The 23,174-nt window shown below is 39.4% G+C and overlaps 1 protein-coding gene across 4 annotated transcripts in view; it reads right to left on the bottom strand.

The window, feature by feature from the left end:
• LOC145470061 (uncharacterized) overlaps positions 1–23,174 on the bottom strand; it is a 91,433-nt gene that overhangs the window by 65,585 nt on the left and 2,674 nt on the right. The window contains exons 4-14 of one of the 4 annotated variants that reach the window (XM_081453891.1): positions 22,572–22,649; positions 22,317–22,409; positions 21,634–21,722; positions 20,536–20,613; positions 17,881–17,996; positions 15,946–16,793; positions 8,294–8,458; positions 5,314–5,631; positions 2,331–2,612; positions 1,388–1,687; positions 376–693 (exon numbers count right to left, since the gene is read on the bottom strand). In XM_081453891.1, coding sequence (XP_081310017.1) covers positions 376–693; positions 1,388–1,687; positions 2,331–2,612; positions 5,314–5,631; positions 8,294–8,458; positions 15,946–16,793; positions 17,881–17,996; positions 20,536–20,613; positions 21,634–21,722; positions 22,317–22,409; positions 22,572–22,649 — 2,685 coding nt within the window. The other 3 variants (XM_081453892.1, XM_081453894.1, XM_081453893.1) reach the window with 3 other exon arrangements.

Below are 23,174 nucleotides of genomic sequence, written 5' to 3'. Positions count from 1 at the left end.
ATTGACAAGGTAGCTTGGCACCAAGAGCACAAGGGATGCATAAGAAGTACTCAAAGCGTATTTTCCGTTCGTTTTCCATGGAAGTAACAAGGAAAGTCAGTGAAGCATAATCCTGTGTAAATTTTGCCACTGTTGTTAGGGTAAATAAAACAGAAATCATAAAAAGAACGGTTTACAGAGGTCACAAACTAATCAACAACTTTATTGTATCTTAACTCTCCCACGTACATCACAGAAAACATATATACATGTAACAGCATTGTCAACTGTATAACACATCAAACCGTGCACGAATAACGCAGCTTACCACTTCGCGCGTAACAACGAAAAACAAAGCGCGCAAGCAGACGTTGCCGTACAGAAATCCTCGTTTACCTCAAGCCTGTCGGTGCGTTCTTTCACAGCTTCGTACGTCCCCTCCACAGCAGACGAAACGAAAAGTTCAGCGTCGTGAATCCAGTCCATAACACCGTCCACCGTGCCCTCGAATTTCTCCAGTTTGGAGTTGCGCTTGTCGCATTTCATGATCCGCGAGTTGCGCCGGATGATGCGGTTCAGACGCCGATCCATGTCTCGTAGAAGCTGATTCATGTCGATTTTCACTCGGTCTTGGCAGTGTGCTATGATTGTTTTACTGCAGTCTTGAGCTGTGGAGGCGTCTGATTGGATTCTCTCTAAATCTTTCAGGTAATCCTATGGCGTTAAACCACGGAGAAACTTAGTTAAAACACAGGCATGCGATGCGTGCACTGTTGAGTTACCATAAAATTTCGATTTTACGGTATATTTTTCTTTGCAACTTCGGTAGCTGCTGCTCTTGGTTACATGTATGTTCCAGAGTTTGAAAAACCTATGCCAAGGTATATCAAATAGGCCATTTCCGAATTACCTTTAGTCTCCTCCTCAAAGTGAGTTTTGGTGCCCATCCTTCCATATGAAAATGAGATTTCATTCGCATGCAAATAAAAATAACCAGGTCTCGCTTTGCTAGAGGCTTAAGGCAACTCGGAAATGGGCTATTCATTTTGCCACTCGACTACTTTCCAACTGAGAAGAAAATTTCGTACAGGTCATCAAAATGAACATGAATTAAGACCAAAGGGAAGAAGTGATTACCGCAGTTGTCTTTACAAAGTAAGCACTTAAAAAATGACTGAAGTGTCAACTAAGGGCTTCAACGTGATTTACCTCTGCGTTTCCAAACATTCTGTTAAGTCTTCCGCAGACTCAAGTCCTCAAGTAAGAATTAACCCTGCAACCACCCCCACCCTCCCCCGACCCACCCCACTTACCCTACAACCACCCCCACCCCACTTACCCTACTCCTAACGGGTAGAACAATACACCTTCAAGTTCTCAACGTTCATGATCACTTTACACGACTTACCTTACAAGCCTTGAGGGTTCCATTCGTGATTAGCGCCTCTGCATCTTCCATCCATTTTGTCACGGATTCTATCAGCGTATCAAATGTTTTCCACTTCTTGTTGACATCATCGAGGTATCTGTATTTTGCAGTGGCCTCATCGACCATCTTATCCACCTGCTGATCCACGTTCCATACAAGGCTTTTGACTTCCGTCTTGCGAGATTCCGGAAGAATGTTCATGTAAGCTTCAGAAGCTTCGTGGAGACTTCGCCGGTACTTTTTGCATTTCTTCAGGAACTCCTTGTCGACAAAAAACATCTACACAGAGAGAGTTTGGGCGAAACAAACAAAAGACCAAAGAAAGTTGGTGAGGCTACACAAAAGCTTGGCCTTAAAAATGACCTTCAGTGAAAAACTTAGTTTGCCGTTCAACGGATGAAACGTGTAATATAACGCAAAAAGGGGTCTTCAGTTGGACACGATTTACCATAAACAAACAAATGACGGTAATTTTTTCTACTAAATAAAAGACCCCAACTGAATGTGTTTAACTGTCAATGGTCAATTCGATTCCCTCTATGAGATAGGCCTGCAGGGAATCATGTTAGTGGTATTCATCAAAATAAACATCCAGTCCAAGATGATGAATACAACTACCATAATTCCTTGTAGGTGCATCTCCTGGAGGGAATTAATCATTGGTCCACTGGATGTAAATTTCACGTTCATCTGGCAAATGAGTCAGAATAATTTTGACCGTCAGTTGTAAACAGAGGTTTTCAATGGGCTGACGAGTTCCCGGTACAAGGTAAGGGACCAGTGACAGAGGAGCCCCAAGAGCACAAGAAATACAAGTCGGTCAAGTTAAGTCATAAATACCTAAAATCAAATTCTCCAAAGCATAGGGACCAGTAAGGAGAATCTGCATTTTGACATCAGAGGCTGGTCACTTTATGCTTACCGTGTATTCCTTGAGAGCTTTCTCTACATGAGCCTGCGATGCGTACTTGACTGGCTGAATATTCAATTGCTTTCGTCCAGCGTCTAACAACCCTAAAATTTTTGACCTAGAGTTCTCATAAGCGAGCCTCAACAGCCTGTCAGCGGACTTCTCTTGGACTGCTTTGATGCGACTGTCAACTTCTTTTAGCAACGACGCGTCCACCAGGACATCTTCGTCTGCACCAGATTGAAGAATAGCGTCCAGACCTTTACAGTGCTCGTCCAAGTCCTTGAAGAAAGTCTGGGTATGAAATAAAGACGCCAAGAGGTCAGTGAGTTGACACAGGAAAGAGCTTTAAGAGAACGATTGCAAGGTTATGTTTTGTCTCGTTTCGTTTGCTTTTTTCGTGTTTTCCTTTAGTATGCGCAAATTAAGATTCTAATCATAAACACTAGGTGGCCAACATTTGATACCCGTTTCAACGATACATAAACTATAAATTTCTCATTCAATTCAACCTACCTTAGTCTTCTCAAGCCGCACAACTATCTGTCATTTGTTCTCCGCCTTAAAGTGCACCTAACCCCAAAAATTTTTTTTCGCTAAAACGAATCTCCTTGTTATTTGAAATAGTTCTGCGAAAAAAATTTTGGATTCCGTTAAATCCTCGATTTTCTGTGCCCCGACGAAATCTCGAAAATAGCTCCAAAACACCGCCATTTTGTTTCACGACCGAGTTTGAGGAGAATGGGTCTAGCGGCTCTTGTGACGTCTACCCAGGAAGGTTGGATATCTCACGTCCTCTCATTTCCTTCAGGATGGTGCAATACACATTCGAAAAGTGCGCAGAAACGCCTTCCAGAGGTGCTATCGGCTGTTGCAGCAATATTCCAGATTTAAAGAAAGATATACTGTACAATTAACTGACGATGATCGGCTAATGGTGCAACAAAGACGTAAACGATGGTTGATTTTGTCGAACCGAAACAAGCGAACTGAATCTGTGAGAACCATTGAAGAACTCTCACTGGAATTTGTTCCGCAGACTTTCGAACGCTATTTTCATAAATTTTCTGCTTAAAGCTAACCAGCAATTTGTAGAAATACTACCTACAACCTATATCTTCCAATCCCGCAGTATTTGTAACATACAAAGTTGTGTGATCCGATCATGATCAAGAAGCGTTATACTGATATGTAAATAGATCGCAACTGTACGCCGCTAACCAACACTTATTTCTCTTTCGATTTAGATAAAAGTCGAAGATTAATCCTTTAGAATTACATGATAACAAAATTGTTAGACTCACAGAGTTTTTCGAAGGTTTGGAAATCAGCAGTGCGACAAAGATTCTGTGATATAGCGTCGAAAATATGGCCGCGTAACATGTGCGGACCGCTTAGGGAACACATCCTTTTCGCTTATCCGACGAATTTCGCTGCAAACTTCGAGAACAATTTACATTGGTTATTTGGAGTTACGACTTAAAACGTGTGACAATGTGAAATCGGTAATTGTATGAAATGTTTCCTTCCGCCTTGCTTCCCGCAGCTTCAAAAATACAGGTCCAAACAATACGATTTTCAATCGATCGAAGCCAATGTTTTGGAGGTCATCAAGTCTCGAAAACTGCGACACGTACGTCGCTCTTATAAACATGAAGCATTCAACTGAAAGTAAAACACAAGCTGGATTTAACAGAACAATCACACCTTGATAAAATACATTCTCGCTAAGGACAAATGTAAACGGGCTATAAACACGCGTGGGAATCTTATGTTTAGTTGACGAAATTACCATCCAAAGCAGTCCTTGAGTTTTCTTTCCTGCTTTTCGTTTGCCTGCTCCTCCACTTCGTATCTAGCTTTCCATTCCTAATATACAAGCAACTCGTCCGCAAAGAAGTCTTCCCCTTCGTCGCTTGAAATATTGTAAATTGCTCTCAAAGCTCTAAGCAGTGAGTTCACAGTTGTCGAACGTGCTCGATCGAAGTTTATTTCGGAGTCTTCCGAATCGAAACTTAACGCTGACTCCAGTGACGAAAAAGAAATGATTCTGAGGCAAAACTTGGACGTTTTAGTCCCAAAATACATCGGAACGATTAGTTTTGTGTTCCATTTTCTCGAGCAAATACAGAGAGTTGACTGAGGCGCCATAGTGTTTGGTTCCTGGGTAGACGTCATCAGGTACCGCCGCCCCAGACTCCCTAAAACGCAGTCGTGAAACCTTCAAGCGCGACTTTGAAAGGACATAGAAAATCGAGGATTCAACCAAATTCAAAAATTTCTTCGCCCAAATGCTTCGAATAAAGTCTAGATTCGTTTTAGCGAAAAAAAAATTTGGGGGTTAGGTGCACTTTAATCTTTACCTATCTTGACCGTCTGTCTTTCGTTTTGGTTTGTTACAGCCTTTTTGCTGTTTGCTGTTAGTGGGAGGCGCGGTGGCCTCATGGTTAGTGCGCTCGTCTCCGGATCAAGTAGTCCGGGTTCGACCCCTGGCCGGGGACATTGCGTTGTGTTCTTGGGTAAGACACTTTACTCTCACAGTGCCTCTCTCGACCCAGGTGTATGAATGGGTACCGGTAACCCTGCGATGGAGTACCATCCCATCTAGGGGGGAGTAGAAATACTCCTAGTCGCTTCACGCTACAAAAACCGGGATAAGCTTAGGCCTGATGGGCCATTTGGCTCGTATGTAGACTTAACTAATTGCTGTTTTGTAGCTAAATAAGTTATTATTTTTAGATTTTATTAGTCCCCTTCGCAACGCTTCCTCCTCCGATAGAACTGAGCGGTACGTGAAGACACCGACGACGACGATGCTGCTAAGGAGACTAAGATTTTACGTGATTTCAAGGTGACTTGCACATCGCAAAAAATATATATCATTACATCTTAACAGACATCCCTTGGCAAGTACTCGAGTATCACCTGAATCTTTGCCAAAACACACCATAAAACAGAGAAAAAAAATTGCTTCTTAAATAAAGCTTAGGCTTACCTCGTGTTGTCTCAAGAGAAATTTGGCGGGAACTTCACAGACCCAGCTCTCGTCCGTCTCGTAATAGTTGAGAAGGGCCTCGGCTTCGTGTAACCATAACAACAGGTTACCAAGCTTGCCATCCTTTCTCACGTGACGCTCTACTTCCCAGATCTTCTCTTCCAACACGGTCACCTTCTGTTTGACTATTTCCCACTTCGTTACGAGCACCTTTAGCTTGTCTTCGGGAAGAGAAAATTCGGGATATTTCGTCTCGATTATCCGACTAATATGGTATTCGCGACGTTGGATTTGCTGCCGAAAAATCTGTATCTGTTTCTGTTGAAAGAAAACAAACCATATGTGACGATGTTGCACAAAAATGAAAACCCACTAGTGTGGCAATAGAGGTAGAGTAGTGCTTACTTAGTTGTACTCTGCAGCGTGTTGATATTCTAAGAGGAAACTAGCTTTTGATCATGGATTTATTCACGCATAACGTAGTGGCTGGCTATTGGCAAACCTGCAATGTGATTGGCTAAACAGAAAACTAATATCAATCGACAAAAGGCCTTCGGAGGCCGCGCGGTTTTTCGTTTCTTTTTTCTGATATTTTACATCAAACAGATCCGCCAGCATATCAGGTTGATAGATAAAATATATTTAATTTAACAGCGACTCGGTTATGCTTAAACATTTAGGCTATTCTATCTTGCTGACGATCGACTTTGACAGTTGGTTCCGGGCAGCTTCACCCCAAGCCAATTATCAACCAATAGAACCACGAGCTAAAAGTCTTTTTATTAATTATTAACCTTTGCAACTGAACACAATCGAAGAGTCCCTTGCAGCCACTCAGGCCAGTTTAAGCTCTGTGTTTACTCGTTAGACGAGTATGTTATTTAATGTACCTTGAGTGGATATGCTGACAGGTTACTGCGGCAGCGGCCTCCAAAAATACAACAACCGCAAATGACTTGATTTTCATTACAAAGTAAATCTTGCATTCAGCCCAGCCAGCTTACACGATCGTCAATTTGCTGTAATTTCGTTGCCGGTTTGTTCTCGACGCAACACACAAAAGACTTACTTATGTTTTCCTGTGATGCCAAAGATTTTATCAATGCAAATTTACTTCGAGAGTCAATAACCATTGTTTGCTCAGAATCTAAGCTATTATACGAACATAATAAGCCACGATTACTAACAATAGATGAAAAGCCGTTTAGACGTCTTTGTGAATGGTATCAGCATTGAAAATCGACGCCAACAACAGCAGTTATTGAACAAGAACAATTTAAAGGTGACAAAATTACTGGAAGGAACAAATAACGTTATTCTGTGTAATTAGAGTTCAAATGTACGGATAGACTCCCTCGATCAAAGATGTCTGAATGAACAAAAAAAAATTGGAAAAACTCGGATACGCTAGACTGCTTTCTGGCAGTTTTAGCACAGAATGCAAATGATGTAGATAAAGAAAAACAGTCTTTCCCAGCAACTGCTGACAGCGAAAAAAGAGAGAATTTGACAAGACCGAATATAAGACCTAAGCCCCAAGAAGAATAAAAATTGCTTACTTCTGCCAGTCAGGCCATAATAAGAACATAGTAATGAAATGAGTATTTGGTTGGTATTTTACCAACGTTCACTGAAGCAAAAGACTGGCATAATTTTCTGAACAATGTTTTGAAGATGACAAATGTGAGGAACATCGACGTTTGGTTTATTTGTAGAAAAGTGTCCATGAGCTTGAAAAGAATTGCTTTGGGGAAAGGATACAGTCGGGTGAATGACTGTTTAGTGCATTGAAATTCGCAACAAACGCCGGAAAAATACCTTTTAAGATTACGGAGTCAGCACAAGGAATTGTTGACCCCTTAATCGACCACCAACTCAGCAGAGACTCTGACACATTTTAATCACTTTTCCAAAAAGAACAGCGTTATGTTCTAGCCTGTTTGTATGTATTCATGGGTAGGATGGGTGGGGTGTAATAAAATGCTGAAGCGGGATCTCACCGCGGAGTTGAATTGCAATTATAATACTAAAACACATGATTGGAACAGATCCATATGGAAAATGCGTCATGAAAATGCATTACAATTACAATTACATCAAGAAGTATGAAGGAGAAGACAATAGGCCCATTTCGCTATATTTAAATTCTAACTTGGCTCCGAGGCTTAGGGGAATAAAACAAAAGAAATACGCATTATCATTTTCTTTTGATTTTTCCCCTAAGCCTCGGAGCAAAGGGATTTTTTTTTTTTTGTAACTTTTTATTTTTTTGCTAAAGTTTGTTAACAATATATCACAATTCCATGCCTAAAGATAAGTTACAAACAGCCTCGGAGCAAAGTTAGAATTGTTAAAATATATTGAAATTGGTCCATTTAATTCAAGGTACTTTGAAGGCTAAGAGAGTGAATCCCTCGTATAAGCCTTATTCTCAAGGCAGTCCCCCTTTCTAGGCATGGTACAAAGTTATTCGCAATATTCAGGGCACAGTTACCACATGCGTTGCGTGAATGTTTTCGGCGTGGATGAAAATGCTTGTAAAAAGTGTCATCTTGTGAAAAATCACAATTGTTTCGGGAGTAGCCCTTGTTCAGTGTGAAACCGTTAAATGTTCAGCACGGAAACTTCGGGCTAAACCCGAAACGTTTGTGATTTTTCACAAGATGACACTTTGACATTTATCTACAGTATCAGTTTTCAATTTCATTCTCATTTGAATTTTTATAACCATTTAAGTGTCACGCATCAATCGAGGATAACAATTTTATTTCGTTTTGTTCATCCTAAACATTTGAAAATGCATGTAAAGCTGCTTGGGTCGTCCACGTGAGCAAAATCCGCGTCACCGATTTCTAGACCCCCCCCCCCCCCGGATTACCGAAACCAGGAGTGATCTAAAAATAGCTTCAGAGGGATTACCTTGGAAATAAGGCCTACATGGGAGACTTACTCTCCCTTCATCCTCTCTTGTCTAACTCACCGCTTTACGTTTCTTTTTAGGTTCATCCTCTTCGCCTTCCTCGCTCCATTGTTGTTCCATCAGAGATGCTCTTTTCTCCATATCGTTTAACCAATCAGCAAGCTCCTTGTATTCCTGTTCAATGTCTCTCTTTTCATTTTCCGCTTCAAACTCCTCTTCATCGTCCTGAGAATGTAGGACAAGAAACAAAACGTCAACTTCTAGGCCGTGTTCAATCTCGGTGCTCGAGCACTGTGCCCACCAGGCAGCGACATAACACTGTGGATTGTTCTTACTACAAGTAAAAATAATTATCATCTTTTCTCGTTCCTCCGGATTAACCACATTGAAAATGGATTTGTAGGAATGCCTTAGTGCCCTTTGGTTGTAGGAACATTTTACTAATTTGCCAACTTTACAATATGGTTTTCTGGATTTTGATGTTGTTGTTGATTTTGTCCTAATGATCATAAAATATTACCTATCAATTTTTCACCAAGGCTGGAATTCAATTTTCGCGTGTGGGCACAAAGCTGGTTTGCTGCCTATTAGAAACAAGTCTGTCCAGATTTTTAGCGCCAGTACTGAGTAAGAAAGCGTGACAAAAATGATCGCGTGACATTTGAATCTTCGTATGGCATAATACTGTATGAACATCTCGAAAAAAATATTGAACTGAAGGCAATGATCTCTTGCTAGTTATGCGACATTTGATTAAAAACAATTAAAGCCGCTTGTTGTATAACATATTCAATACTATCTCGCCGTCTACAACACTTTAAACGCTAAAACTAGTGTCAGGAATGGTTCGCGAGCTTCGCTAAGTTGTGTGTCAAATAATATAAAGCAGTCACACAATCGTGTGATTCCAGTGCCACACTTTGTCTTGTTATCCCAAAAGTCTCGTATCATAAGGAAGTAAACTAGAAAAATCTACGACTTGATGACTACAGCTTTAGCCGAAATGCTGCTCAACGCATAAAAGAAAGAGAGAAATAATGTATTGCTCATCATAAACAACAAGGACGATACAACCCTTGTATAGACAATAGTAAGTAACAACAACACCAGTGAGAAATGTTACAAAATGTCTTCGAAGTGTAACTTACGTATTTTATAAAAACTCTTTTGCCAGCACTCCAATCTATTGTTGAACTTATTACAGGCTCGCATATTGTGTAATAGCATTTCGACAATCGCTTACCATGTTGTCATTTCTTTTGACAAGACGATCATCTACAAATTATTCCTTCCTCAAAGTAAAACGAACTAAAATGCAACTTCGTCTGCTCGTTAAGTGAAGCTTCAGGCGCTTTCGGTGAACAAATACGTGGACTCTGACGCTTTGGTGTACGAACGGTGAACAGAGCGTAGAAATTTTCATGAGCGTTTGCGAGCACTCGAAATTCGCGTGTTTGTACGTGAAAGCACACACACTTATCAGGAATGACTTACCTATATGGTAACCCTTGACACAGCATTTTTCTGACCAGACTGCCATTAGGAATTCTTAAAGATTACAATTCGTTGCATTTTTTCGTTGCTCATCTTCTTATCGCAGAGGATACAATTTCAATTGAGCGCTTGCTACAGACACAACTAAGGCTGAGCCCCGCCGCGTTGAAATCAAAACAAACTGCCATCGGGCAAACAAAAGAGTACATATCGCTTTCACTCAAAATGCCTGACCTTATCAAAACTAATCCCCAATAACTGTCGAGCAAACTGCGCACTTTCACAAACGAAAATTGGCTTCGACAATCACGCTTTAGTACGAACAGAAACAATCTTCAAAGAGCACTGCAAAAATTATTCAGGCAAGGTTTTCGTGACAAAACCCGAAAAAAGGTAAACACGAACTCTTTGCGTCTAAACATAAAATACTCCAACCAACAAAACTTAGTGAGCGAAGGTGACTTCGACAAATAAAAGCCTCATTAAGCGCCTCGCTGCTCGTATGTTTACAAAACACCTCCGCGCGAATACAGTTCCAGGATTAAGAAATGTAAACAAACCCTCGTTTTATGTAGAACATGAAGAAAGTAATAAAGCAATTCTTCCAACTTGCAGATAAAGATTTAAAAAGTTCAAGTTGTTTTTGAATGAGATGTGCGCTCGAAAATACTATAGAAACAACACTGTTGCCTTGGTAACGATTTGTAAAACGCGTTTCCTTAAAAAAAATATTCGTTTGGTCTATTTTAACTAGGAAATAACCCCCGTCTAGGTCACGCGAAAAAAATTGAGCAAATATGCTAAGACAAAAACTCATAAGGTGGCAAAAGCAATTAAATTCTCATTAAACCGTCAAGGAAATATCCTTGGAATTTTAAGAATACAAAAACTCTAAAACAGAAAGTGATATTTTACAGAGGTCGTCACGAAATATATTAGAGACAAAAGTCGCACTTTTGGGAAGAAGTCGACTTGAAATGGTTTCCAAGTAACGCAATCCATATTGTACAGTCATTGCTGACGCGCCGAAACAGAGGATAATACAGAATAGATTTTACAAGTTAAGGAATGACGAGTCAACACTGGTGGTACCAGTAAAACGAAATTTAGGTGAGTAAACCCTTTGGTCATAGCGTGTTAAGTATAACACGGCTTTTAGAATTATTCTATGTGTTTAAAACTCTGCTTGTTTAGGTTCATTAACTTATGCAATGTAACAAAATGTGGAAGATAGTCTAAAAGTATGAAGAAGAAAAGAAAACAACAAAATCAAACAACTTAAGAGAACGCTGGCTATCTTTCCGAACTGGTGATGAATGATGACAACAACGCAAAAAATTTCTTATTGTTGTTGTTGTTGTTGCTATTGTTGTTGTTGTTGATGAAGATGATGTTGTGGCTGCTGCTGTTTCTTTTTACTGCCACAATCGTTAAAATGCTAGATTTTCTGTCTCAAAATCACTTCTAGTCTCCATAGTAACAATTTTAATTTACTCATTTCCCGCTTAAATAGTTTCCAGCACTTTCTTAGACTTACATTTTGATGGGTCATTATAACCACTCTTTATCAGCTGCTGCTACAATCAAATCCTCAAAAAAAAAAAAAACTACCCAATCATTAGTCAACACGCTGTTATCGTTTTTGTGACCAAAAGGGTACTATAGCAGTAGTATGACCTTTAAAAACACCCTTAATGTTTTCTTTAAGTGCTTATAATTCAAAAACTGTACTGTGAAACCCATATTTCTATAATCAGATTTTGATTAGCAGGATAAGACGCAACTTTTGGCAAACGTTAAAAAATTCTGTACAGATAAAAGTCACAAGCTCTTCCACTAGCCAGAGGTTACTTTGACGTGGGGATAAGTCTTCTTACCCCATTATTTTAATTCATTAATTCCAGCTATACAACAAAACATTTAATTACTGGTCCCTTAGGTAAGCAGTTAGTTTTCTTTTCCCTCGAACCTTTCCCTCGAATGCTTCACTCGACTTCGTCTCGGGAAACATCGAGATTTTCGACAACACATAATATCTATTTCCGTTCGGGACCAGGAATTAAGTGCATATTAGCCATATTATGTCTGTGAATTGTTGTTTGGTCTGTCATTCTCATTTTAACTTTCGCCTTAGGTATTCGATATTGCGACATTAAACTATGCTTCCTTCCGTCCGCCGTGATCCTAAATTTTCAGCCCGTCTAGAAGTTATCGGAGCTGTTTGCCTTGGTAATTCATTCTGTTACTTTCCCAATATTAATCTTTGAAGTATAATCACCATTTGGTCCGAACAGAATATATTAAACACCATGCAATGCCCCGGTATATTAACATCGAATTTGTGCATCTTTGCGCTGAAAATCCCACTAAAACTGAAACACAATGCTATCAAAAGAACTCTGTTCTTACCTCCGTGAAATCTAATTTTTCATCTTCTCAGCTCATCGCATACGGCAGTATTCGAATTTTCGGAGACTAAGCGAAAGTCAGAGCTCAAAGACAAAAAAAAAGAGTTTGACTAATCGTCACCTCGCATACAATTAATTTGCATCGCAAAAATTAACCAAAATATATCTTGATTATGTTTTTTTCGTGAATTTTTTGGTGGTCTGTAATGGTTTGACTGTCCTTTTTTGTGTAGAAGAGTCAATCAAAAAAAAAGACTTAATCAACATTATTTTTGTAATGAAATTCAAAATCTTAAATTCAGATTTCTTTCCGAATAGTAACGGACTCGCTTCCAACCAAAATTTCATTCTTACCTTTGAATTACAATTTGCATTTGGTCCTCCTTGAATCAGAGAAAAAAAAAATCGACAGCCAAAGTTAAAAACTATTTTTAACGTCGACACTTATCTGATGAATTTGAACGCACCTCTCAAAGTAAAATGCAAACCAAACATCAGTGTCAACATCATCCCGGCGACGGAGCCATATTGGTCTGACAAAACATATCGAATTCGATAAATGAATATTCATAAGCCCAGAGTATACCATCTGTTTATCTCGTGGACGAAACAAATTGAAAACAAAATACAAAAAGCTCAAAACAAACAAGCAAGGCGGCAATAATTTGGGTTTTTTATGAAATAAAGCCTTTTAAAAGCTATTTCTTCGAGTGTCAAACTTGGTTAACTGCAACGGATGACCAAAAAGGTTCCTAATTAATTTTTCAAAGTGATTAAGCTCTTTTTAAGCACATTGCCTGAAGGATATTACAAAACCCTATTCATAAAAAAATGCAGCCATTAAATATCAGCTTAATTATTGTTCCAAACACTCTAACGCTGTAAATCTCGCGAAGGTTTTATTTTGTTCAAATTTAACGAGTCGTCAGAGAGATCGCGAAAATTAAACACACGAAAATTTCTCTCAAGTAACATAAAAACTTAGCCATCATTGTGTGACACAAAACGTTTTTCCTGAAAATATTGACAGGCTCGTCTTGCAAGCCTTTAGAGAAATTTGCTCCCTTAATCTTAGAAATGGTGTTTTTTAACTACAAACTGTATAACTCAACCTGAAGCCTAAAGGAAACTTTAAAGACAAAACACTGACTATTAACTATAACTTATGCACTGTAAAACCAAAAATAAATATTCACCCAAGCTTCCTTGAAGGACAGAATCGATGCTGTTCGCTGCACAACTGAAATAAACGATTGTTCGATACTATACCTTAATTTTAAATGAATCTCTTTAAATCTATCGACTGGAATATTAAAAAGATCACCTTTGCCCTGACTTAATAAAATTTCTTATCATTACATTTTCAGAGATTTATTTATCTTATTACCGGGGAGAAAGATTAAGGCCAGTCGCTACATAATTGAACAGTTTCTAAACCTCATTTATATTGATTAAATTTCTTTCTTAATTGTCTCTATCTTTGTTGTAATATTATGCCTCACAAAAGCCACAGAATCGATAGGGATCAATGGAAATTCACTCTTTTAACGGAAAATGTTGTGACTAATTTCACGATAAACACCTCTTTTAGACAACCACTGACTTGAAAAAGAAATTTTGTGAGTTTTCACTTTTTTAACCCATTTTTGAAAATTGCAAATAAAAATTCAACAATCGACCCATGTCACTCCAAACTGTTAGTAAAATAGCTTGACAGCGGTATATCACTCGGTTGAAGTGAAGTATGAAGATTTAAATTGATTGTGAAGTTTCCGACATTAAGTCTGCTTTGGACCCCCAAAAAAGTTGATATCAATTGATGACCGGGTAAACATGTAAATTTTGCTATCACACAGGCCTAAGTTTCATCTGATAGGGCCTTACAGTAGCGAGAGGAAAGGGTTATTTTTTAAAAGCAAAGTCCGAAGCTATTTATACTTATATTACAGAGCATCACGCAAGGGATATTGCGTGACGTGCTGCGTGACGTGCTGAGTGACCTGGTGTCACGCAACAAGCTAACTGAATCTGATTGTCACACTTCAAGTTGGTTATTTACATTTGAAAAGAAACTCTGCATTATGTATTTTAAATAGTCTTATACGACTCCACTGCAACGTAGAGTCATCTAAACCCGGGCACCAATACGAATATCGCTAAAACGATGTTGCAACTGCAAAGATAGACAATAATGCGTTCCCTGCAAATAACTAATTATTTTACCACTTTGGAGGCAATAACAAGTACAGTACTTCGACAATTACAAGATAATATTTGATGGTCATCTGTTAGAAACTGTCAGTCTTCCGAAATTCATTTTTTATTTATAAGCCAGTCGTATATAATTTAAAACCAATATCGTTTTAAAATAATGAACAAAGAATTAAGTTGGCACCATAATAAAAATACGATTGAAAACGGACAAAAACGTTCGCATGATTGTCTGATATCAGCTTTGCGTTTGAAAGTATCAATTACCTTGTGCATAAAAGTGATCAATGTTGCTAACGATTCGGATTTGAAAACACACTAAGTTAAAGCAATCGATGACGAAGGAATGAAATTACCACACAACGACCGATAATTTTGTCTCGAAATTAGGAAAGCACTTGTGCTAGCAGCAGTGCTTCCATAAAACAAGATTGTAATATACGTACTTCGCAGGAAGCGCAGATGTTTGAAGAAATCGTGCTTCAAAGCCCAGCTTCTATCATTTGATCAGATCACAATTTTGTTACAACATGTCTACCTTTCTTAAGAGTTCGTCCCATGAAATGGCTTCGCCGCAAGCAAGCGTTTTAAACGTCCATTGAAAGTTCATCAGCATAAACACAATAACAAGGAAATACTATCTTGAACTATCAATATTCATAAGATCATAAGAGAAAGAATAGTTTGACGAAGCGATGGGTATCTTGGTAACAGTAATGGGAATGAAATATTGTGAAAAGAGCACAAAAATGAAGTTTGCACGGCAAATAAACACCTATTGCAGAAAGGAGTGTGACTGTGAAATAATAATATCTATAACTTTTCCCATTCCAAGTGGGAAAAAAATTAATTAAAAGCCGTCCGTAACAATACCACACCTGTATCAAGAAACAAACATTTCAGATTTAACATCACAATTCCCCGCGCTATTCCCTCTCGCCAACCTCCTAACTACCATTCTACACGGTCAAGGCAGCACGAAAGAGGCCTATGCGGAGGAGAGAGATGCAGACCAGTTGCTTGGTTACAAGCGTGGCCGAGGAGTTAAACGCGGGTCTACAGTGAAACACTGCCTTCGGCTCAAGGTAGGAGTCAGAACGGAATTTAAATCCCCGACATTCGAGTTTCAAGTCCAGCGTCCTATAATGATCCGGCCGCGTCAGCTTCTGATCGCAAACCATAAGAGAAGTCCCGTTTTTGTTATGAAGTACTCCGAGAAAGTTCCAATTCTTGTTCTCCGATCAAAACTACCACTGGTTAATACGAGTAATCACGAGTATCCACGAGTAATCACGAGTATCCACGAGTAATCACGAATATCCACGAGCGATCACGAGTATCCACGAGTAATCACGAATATCCACGAGCAATCACGAGTATCCACGAGTAATCACGAATATCCACGGGCGATCACGAGTATCCACGAGCAATCACGAATATCCACGAGCGATCACGAGTATCCACCAGTAATCACGAGCATCCACGAGCGATCACGCCAGCGTGACGTAAATGAGAATGCTAGTCCTCAACTGGTACCTGCTCTCCTGTCTGGGATCACAAATCAAGTATTTAACGACACTATCGTAAATGCCTGCTTACCTCGGATTCTTCCAAATCACTTGACGAGGATTCTACGTCCATGGGCGTCGGTCCAGTTGAGCTAAGTTTGCGGGACGTCGAAAGCGTCCCAGTCACGCTTGCCCTCTTTTTACGGCCTGGTTCACCGGGGACCGACAACTTTTTGCTTTCTACTGCAAGCGAATGTCTCTTGTTCTTCAACCTGTCAGAATGATCCGAAGACGCCGACAATTTACCATGGGTGAGGCTTACCCTCGGCTTTTTCGGCGCGGCAGAAGTAGGCGAGGGGCTTACCGATCGAGTGTCACGCCGTTTGTGCGGCGCTAGATTGGTATCTTTCTCTGGGGAGGTGTCCATTGGCTCGTCTGAGGTTGAGGATTTTGGACTGGGGGTTCCACTCTTTAAACTGTCTTGTGAAACTCCGGTTAAGTTCGAAGTACTCACTTTAACTTGAGCTTTGCCTTTTCCAGTGGGAGAGGTCGTTCTCTCTGTCTTCAATGGCGATGAACTTCTTCGTGACTGTTCTGTTTGCTTCTTGGGAGGGGTGGGTGAGGAACGCACCACTTTACCCTCTCCTCCCTTCGACGGAGAACCCGCAGCTGAAGTTGAATCTTTTGCTTTTGTGCTCACCGGAGAAGGGCTTCTCTTCAATTGTTTTGTGTGCTCTTCGGGAGAACTGGGTTCGGGGCTTAAAGTTCTACTCCCGGCTCCTTTAGCCGAGGGGCTCGGAGAGCTAGATTTCTTTGGTGCGGTTTTGGTCGGTGAGACGGGTCTTTTTGGCGACTTCGTTTTCTCTGACTCGAGAGTGTCGCAGAGTGTAGCCAAATACGTTATAATCGATTTCTCGTCAGGCTTCTCCACATTAACATCTGTAACAAAAAAAAAAAAAACAGACCGTCTTAAAATTTTTCCACTGCATGTTCTTGCATTCTGAACCACAGCCGCCATCATAAAACTGCACGTATAAACCATTATAACTAAGCCAATCGCATGGCGGCAAGAAGTGTCACGAACGTGAAACCGTTTCAAAGCGCGGGAAAAAGTCACATGACGTACGTGGTTCAAGGAATGCGTTCCGAATAAAAGAGAAGACAAACGTTTCGTTTTGTTAGGCTACTTGCAATATGATCGGTGGAAAAGACAGGTGATTCCAAAACTGGAGCAGATCAAAAACGGAACAATTTTATTACATCCGCATCCAACAGTCTTTTCCTGAAGCTGCACAGTTCAGGCATATAAAAACGTGTGCTGAAAATTGGTTTTTGCATCTTCCTATCATTGTATCAACTCCGAAAACATACACAAAACCGGAACGAAGTCCTTTAACGCTATCAGGTGACATTTATGACGCTGTTATTATGTTAGCTTTTAACGCAAAATAGAAAGGGCATTGGGTTTATTCCTTCATAAAGAAAAATTCCAGCAATTTAGGGAGAAGTTAACATAAAAGATAGAAACAGATTTTATGTTTTGTCCTTTGCTTCTATTATTTCCCACTGTTCTTTTCTTTTTCCCGCAGAAAAATAAGTTACATTTGATACTGCGGTTTTCCGAGGGTCGGTACTTCCGGGTATTAGTCAAAAACCTGTCAGAATGTTGTCGCTAATTTTGAAAACTTTACCGTACAGTCGGAAAGACATTTGGCAAGGGCTCGCTAGGACTGCCTCTCTATTCGCACCATTTCTCTCCGTTCCACTGTAAAGGGCACAATTGCTCAAGTGAAGACAGTGAATGCAGCGATTGCTCGACAAACTTGCACAACAACCTGCAGACATTTTCCATTTGTAAAATGGAATTCGCTAGTTAGAGCGGTTTTCAATCGAGTGTCGAAGGTAATCAAGCAATTACTTTGGTTTTGGTTTCACTACGGTTTGAGATTGGCTGAGTTGTCTAATTGGTTTTTGTTTACGTAACTCAGTTGAAAACTGCTCTATAATTCAGACAAATGTTCTTCACCTTCAGGCTCCAAAAGCTTGGGTACACTGAGATGTTTCTCGGCTAAGTCAAATGCTTCCTGTAGATTGGAAACATCATCACGGCTCTGAACGGCGCCGAGATCCACTAAATCGGGCCTAGAAAATTACAAACAACACAAATACTCATAAAGTTAATGCAGTGTAATCAAAAGGAAGTGCGATGCTTTAATACTCAGTGCGTCGCCTGTGAGTAAACTCTCTTGGAAGTCCTTAGAGTAAGGTTTGCAAGAGAATTTGCTCGCAGTTTACTTTGTGCGTTCAGGACTCCGGATCGAGCCGTCCAGGTTCGACCCCTGACCGGGGTCGTCGCGTTGTGTTCTTGGACAAGACACTCTACTCCTGCAGTCTTTACCCGCAAGTATGGCCAGAGACCTGTATTAATGGGAGCCCAGAGAGAATGATCTTTTCACAGACTAGCATCCACAAGGGAGGAGCAACAATACTTCTAACCGTTTTATATCTGCATGAACCAACGTCAGTCGTCAGCTCTAACAAGTCATCTTGCTCCTACGATCTTAAGGATTAGAACGAAACTTACTTTCTTTGGCGCATCCGTCGACATAACGAACAGACTTTACCTAACCACGACATTTTTACCTTCACTGATTGAACTACTAATCACGAATAACGAATAACGGATCACGAATATAACGAGCCAAGATATAACGAATCTCCATCCTCCACCCAAATAAGCCTTGTGTACGCAAACTTAATGACTAAGACAGCTCAGAAAAGCAATAATTAACATCAACCAATCAGAATCGCCGCCCAGCAAAACAAGACCTCGCTTTGAGTGAGCTCTTTTAATTAGTGTTCCAAACAAAATTCCTGTGTTTAACGGTCGCTAAATTTAAATAACAAACAAAATTTGACGTATATGTTTGCAAAGAGGAAGTCTCGCTATTTAAACTATTAAAACAGACATAGTTTCTACAGCTCTTTTTTAATCATTTACATCTTGTAACAATTCTCTTATTCAGTAAGCTTGCTCGGGATTGTACCGGAAGAACATCGACAATCGAATTTTTTGCGTTTTCCGAGCGTACAGACCTCCCTATTCATGATCCGTATCAAGGACCGATATTCTCCCAGAATGGCACCTGATAAGATATATCATGACATGTTTCAAAAACACATTTGTAAATAAGCACTTAAGCAAAACAAAACCACCTGCGAACTTATTCAGTTACGGGCGCATATGTATATAAAGCACGAAAGTATTAAACGGGCATCAAAAATAACGACATTGCTTTGCTATAAAATTTTCAACGCGTTTCTTCGACACATACGTAAATTAACTTTCACTGCTTGAGAGACCGCAAAAATCTCACTAAAATAGTGATTGTTTCTTCAAGTGTTGGCATCATAAGTCTTTATAAAATAGCCCAAAGAAAAAACGCGCGCTGATTGGTTTAAAATCGTGTTTCTATAACTCGACTGAAACAAGGAACTAGCACGAGCTGTTCATGTAATGATGTTGACGCGAGCAAAGACAATTTACATTTTGATGATCAAAGTAAAAAAACGTTGTTTCCTTTTTTGTCGCGGAATTTTCTGAAAATAGAAAATATGCTCTCCGTGTTTCTATCGAGTTAAACAATTAGATTATGAGCTCGAAATTTATATCACGCATAGAAACTGAGAGCGAATAATCTAATTGTTTTCGTATAAATCTACTAGTCGTTCAAAACTTTATCGAACTCCTCTTCACAGACACTTCGAAAACGCAAAGAGGCGACCATCAGTTCGTTAACAAGCGCACAGTGTTAAGCTACTTACGTAGTAACGTAGCCAATCAGAGAACGGCATTCGTGATAGAACGCTAGAAGATTTTTTACTAAAACTCGATAGAAATACGGTACATATTTTCTATTTCTTAAAGAAAAGGGTGGGTGAGTGGTTGACTTGACCAGTAGAGAGCTCTTGACCTATACACATTGGTCACAAATGTCTTTCTTTCCTTATTAAGCCATGTTTTCCTCATGTACGAAATTACTTTCAAAGAAAAGGATGGTTATAACTGAGAAAGATGAAGATGGATTACAAAACACGACTCTGACATTTTTTTTTTCAGATGTGTCAATTGAGACATAGCCCCCTTAAAGATAAGAAAGTGCTATATTCAGGCCTTGTACTCTTCTTTAAACAAAAAAAAAATTCAAGGAGTTTTCAAGGACGTCTCAGGACACAATTTCAATTTTTCACCGACCCAATCCAATAAAAAAATACTACAAGAATCTGACACTAGATGTTTAGATTTACAGGATACCTGACAGCTTTGTTCAAGTCTAAGTCGTTTTTAGTTCTTCTACTATGAGGGCAGTTTTTTTTTTTCGTCAAGCTCTTGGCCGCTTGTTCTTTTTCATTGAAATTTCAAGGTTTTTCAGGGACCCTCTGTATGGCCTTTCAAGACCTTGATTGTTGATTTTCAAATTCGAGGACTTTTGAGGACTTTCAAGGTGCGTGCAAACCCTGAAAATTTTCAAGCTGGAATAGTTAACACTGGTGGGAGTCGTCAAAAGATCTCGGAATCAACCTGAGTGTTAAGTCTTCTTATCTAATGACACATCGTGATTGGGAAGATGTCAAGTCCACTATAACGTACTTAGACCATATCAACTTTGTTAAACCTTACCTAAATGCATGGATTATACGTAAGAAAGCCTGACCATTTTTCCAACTAGAGCTGAAGTTTTTCACAGCTTCACTTGATCTATATTAACAAAAAATCAGAGACAAAATAACCATTAAAGGAACCACATTCAGGTCTGGGAGACTAAGTTCTGGCAATACTAAATAAAGTATCATAAGCCCAAGAGAAAGGGGGAAGGGTCCTCCCTTACATAGCCTATACAGGGATGCAGGGCTGTCATTAAGGGCCACAGCCCAAAATACCTGTTACGGCTGAGTATGCTTGATTTTCCCTTGATGCTACAGGTGAAATTGCCTGATGATGATAAATTCACCTACAAAGGAACAAGTTTGCTACGGGCGTGGAGAACAAGGCTACAGGTGACTCAAAACTTAGTGACAGCCCCGGGGATGTACTGCTAGATAGGGCATAAATTTTGGAATTGCCATCTTGAGTGGGGTATGTAATTTGACGTAAACTGTTCTAAGCAAGTGAGACTGAACTCTTCCTAAAAAGGGTATGGTTAAATGATTACTGTCCTTAAATATGCTTCACACGGTACCCAGCAATCCAAAATCTTTTGCCAATATTTACAGAGAAGGTCACCAGTCAACACAAGATAACTTTCAGGACAAGAAAATAATATGGCTTTCAACATCCTTCAGTTCCACCAATTTAACAACTGCATCACTAAATGGAGGTTGGGTGCCAGAGGCATCCAGGAGCTTCCACTATTGGTAGCCAGCTCCTAGATGGCAACCGTTAACTCTGTTAAATTGCGATTAACTGAATTAATAGTGCTTTGTCTTAAGCTGGGTTCTAAAACAGAGGGTGCTGTCCTACATAGGAAACATACTTAACTAAAGGTTTTTCTTGCATAAATGGGGTCAGGTTTTCCAACCCACAATCCCAACCTACTATCCCAGCCCCTTCCTCTCATGGCCAGGGGAACTATTACCCAAATATTCAGTTGGTCAGGTAACCTCCTCTTCAGGCACTGGTCAGGGTGCAGTTAGATTTCGCAGTGATTTTGTTAACATGGTAACAACAAGTCCTTTACATCTCTTATAATATAATGGGTATATAAGTATGCAGTTTTACCCTGTGGCTTTCTGGGCTGCTTTCTGAGACCACTCTAGAAGGTATTTCTTCGTCCTGGATTTTTTCTTGTTTGCATAGAAACCCTCCACCTTGATAAGTATAACAACAGGAAATACATTAGAAAACTATATATAAAGAAAGAATAGGTCCATCCAAGACAGTGAAAGTCTTCATGGATAAAAGTTTCAAATTATCAGTAAAATGAAGGAATCGATCAAATAAAACCAATAGATGTCTAGGTGAAGTGAAGTGAACTTGGAGAAAATTTTTACCCACGCTGAAAAGTTTAGAAAAAATTGTCAGTCACCTGAAAATCAGTGATATGAAGTATATAGCCTAGAAAAATGTTATGAATAAGCTACTAGGTGTAGAAGTAACTTTCAGATGTCAAAATCCAGAAATTTTAGTTTAATAAAGATCAAGTGCCTTATCGGTTCTGCCCAACATTGTTGTATACTGGACCCTGGGTTGAGAGATCAGAGTTTGAGCCCAGGACCTGGGTCATTGTGTTGTGTTCTTGGGCAAGAAGCTGTACTGTCTCAATCTCTTTCTCACTCAAGTGCAAAGAGGAGAACTACCAAATTAATTGCTGTGGAAAACCCCACAATGGACTACATGTAGCCTCAAGCAGCACTTGATGCTATTTTTTATGTGGAAATAAATTTACATTTAATTAAATTTACCTGATAGTGATGAATAATGGCCCAAATCAATCCAAGAACCAGCATTTGATTTCCATCTACCACAGACTCCCTGTGAATATTCAGAAGCTTGACCTGGTGTGTAAATTCAAAACTCACTCAAGTTAAAATCAGTGCAACTATTAGCATATGACAGGGCCTATTGCATTAAACCCATTAGGTGCTGTGACTAGAAAACTATACTTAGAGGGAAAAAAAAAACCTCTAGCAAATTAAAGAGTCTCCTTTATCACTTACATTTTTTGTAGTTAAAAATTTCAAGGCAGATCCAACATTTGCAAGATGATGAGGTCTCTTGCTTCCTTTTTCTTTTGGCTGAAAAATGATAGATATTATACATACAGTAAATCACATTATTAGAAACACCAAGTGTAAGGAAGTACGCACTAAAAGCAGTTAATACATGTATGTACTTCAGTCTATAGTTTAACAGAAGCAATGAAATACCAAGCGATGTAGGATCATGTAGATGTGAGGATGGCACATGCAAAGAAAATTCTCATTTTGATAAATAAAATTTAAACGAATGGTTTCCTGTCCTTTTTCTTAAACCCAGTACCAGCAGATAGCTCAAGTACAAAGAGAATGAATGATAATCCAAGAATGTTCATTGTGTCGAAATTCAGACAACAATTGGCAAAACTAGAAGTTACATTTCTGTAAGAACTATTCCATCATCAGGCTAGATTATGCATATATACAAGGTAGCTCCTAATTACGATGTTAATAACAATGAAGAGACAAAACAAAAAGTGATACTCGTGAGAAAAGGCACATTAAAAGTTCTCTGATGGATTTGAGTCCTTCGTTGAGGGAAGATGTCAGGTGTTTGATGTCAAA

The sequence above is a fragment of the Orbicella franksi genome, chromosome 15 (assembly GCF_964199315.1).
Source record: "Orbicella franksi chromosome 15, jaOrbFran1.1, whole genome shotgun sequence".
Taxonomy (NCBI): domain Eukaryota; kingdom Metazoa; phylum Cnidaria; class Anthozoa; order Scleractinia; family Merulinidae; genus Orbicella; species Orbicella franksi.
Note: the sequence above shows the minus strand (reverse complement) of the source record. Positions and strands in the feature narration are given on the sequence as shown.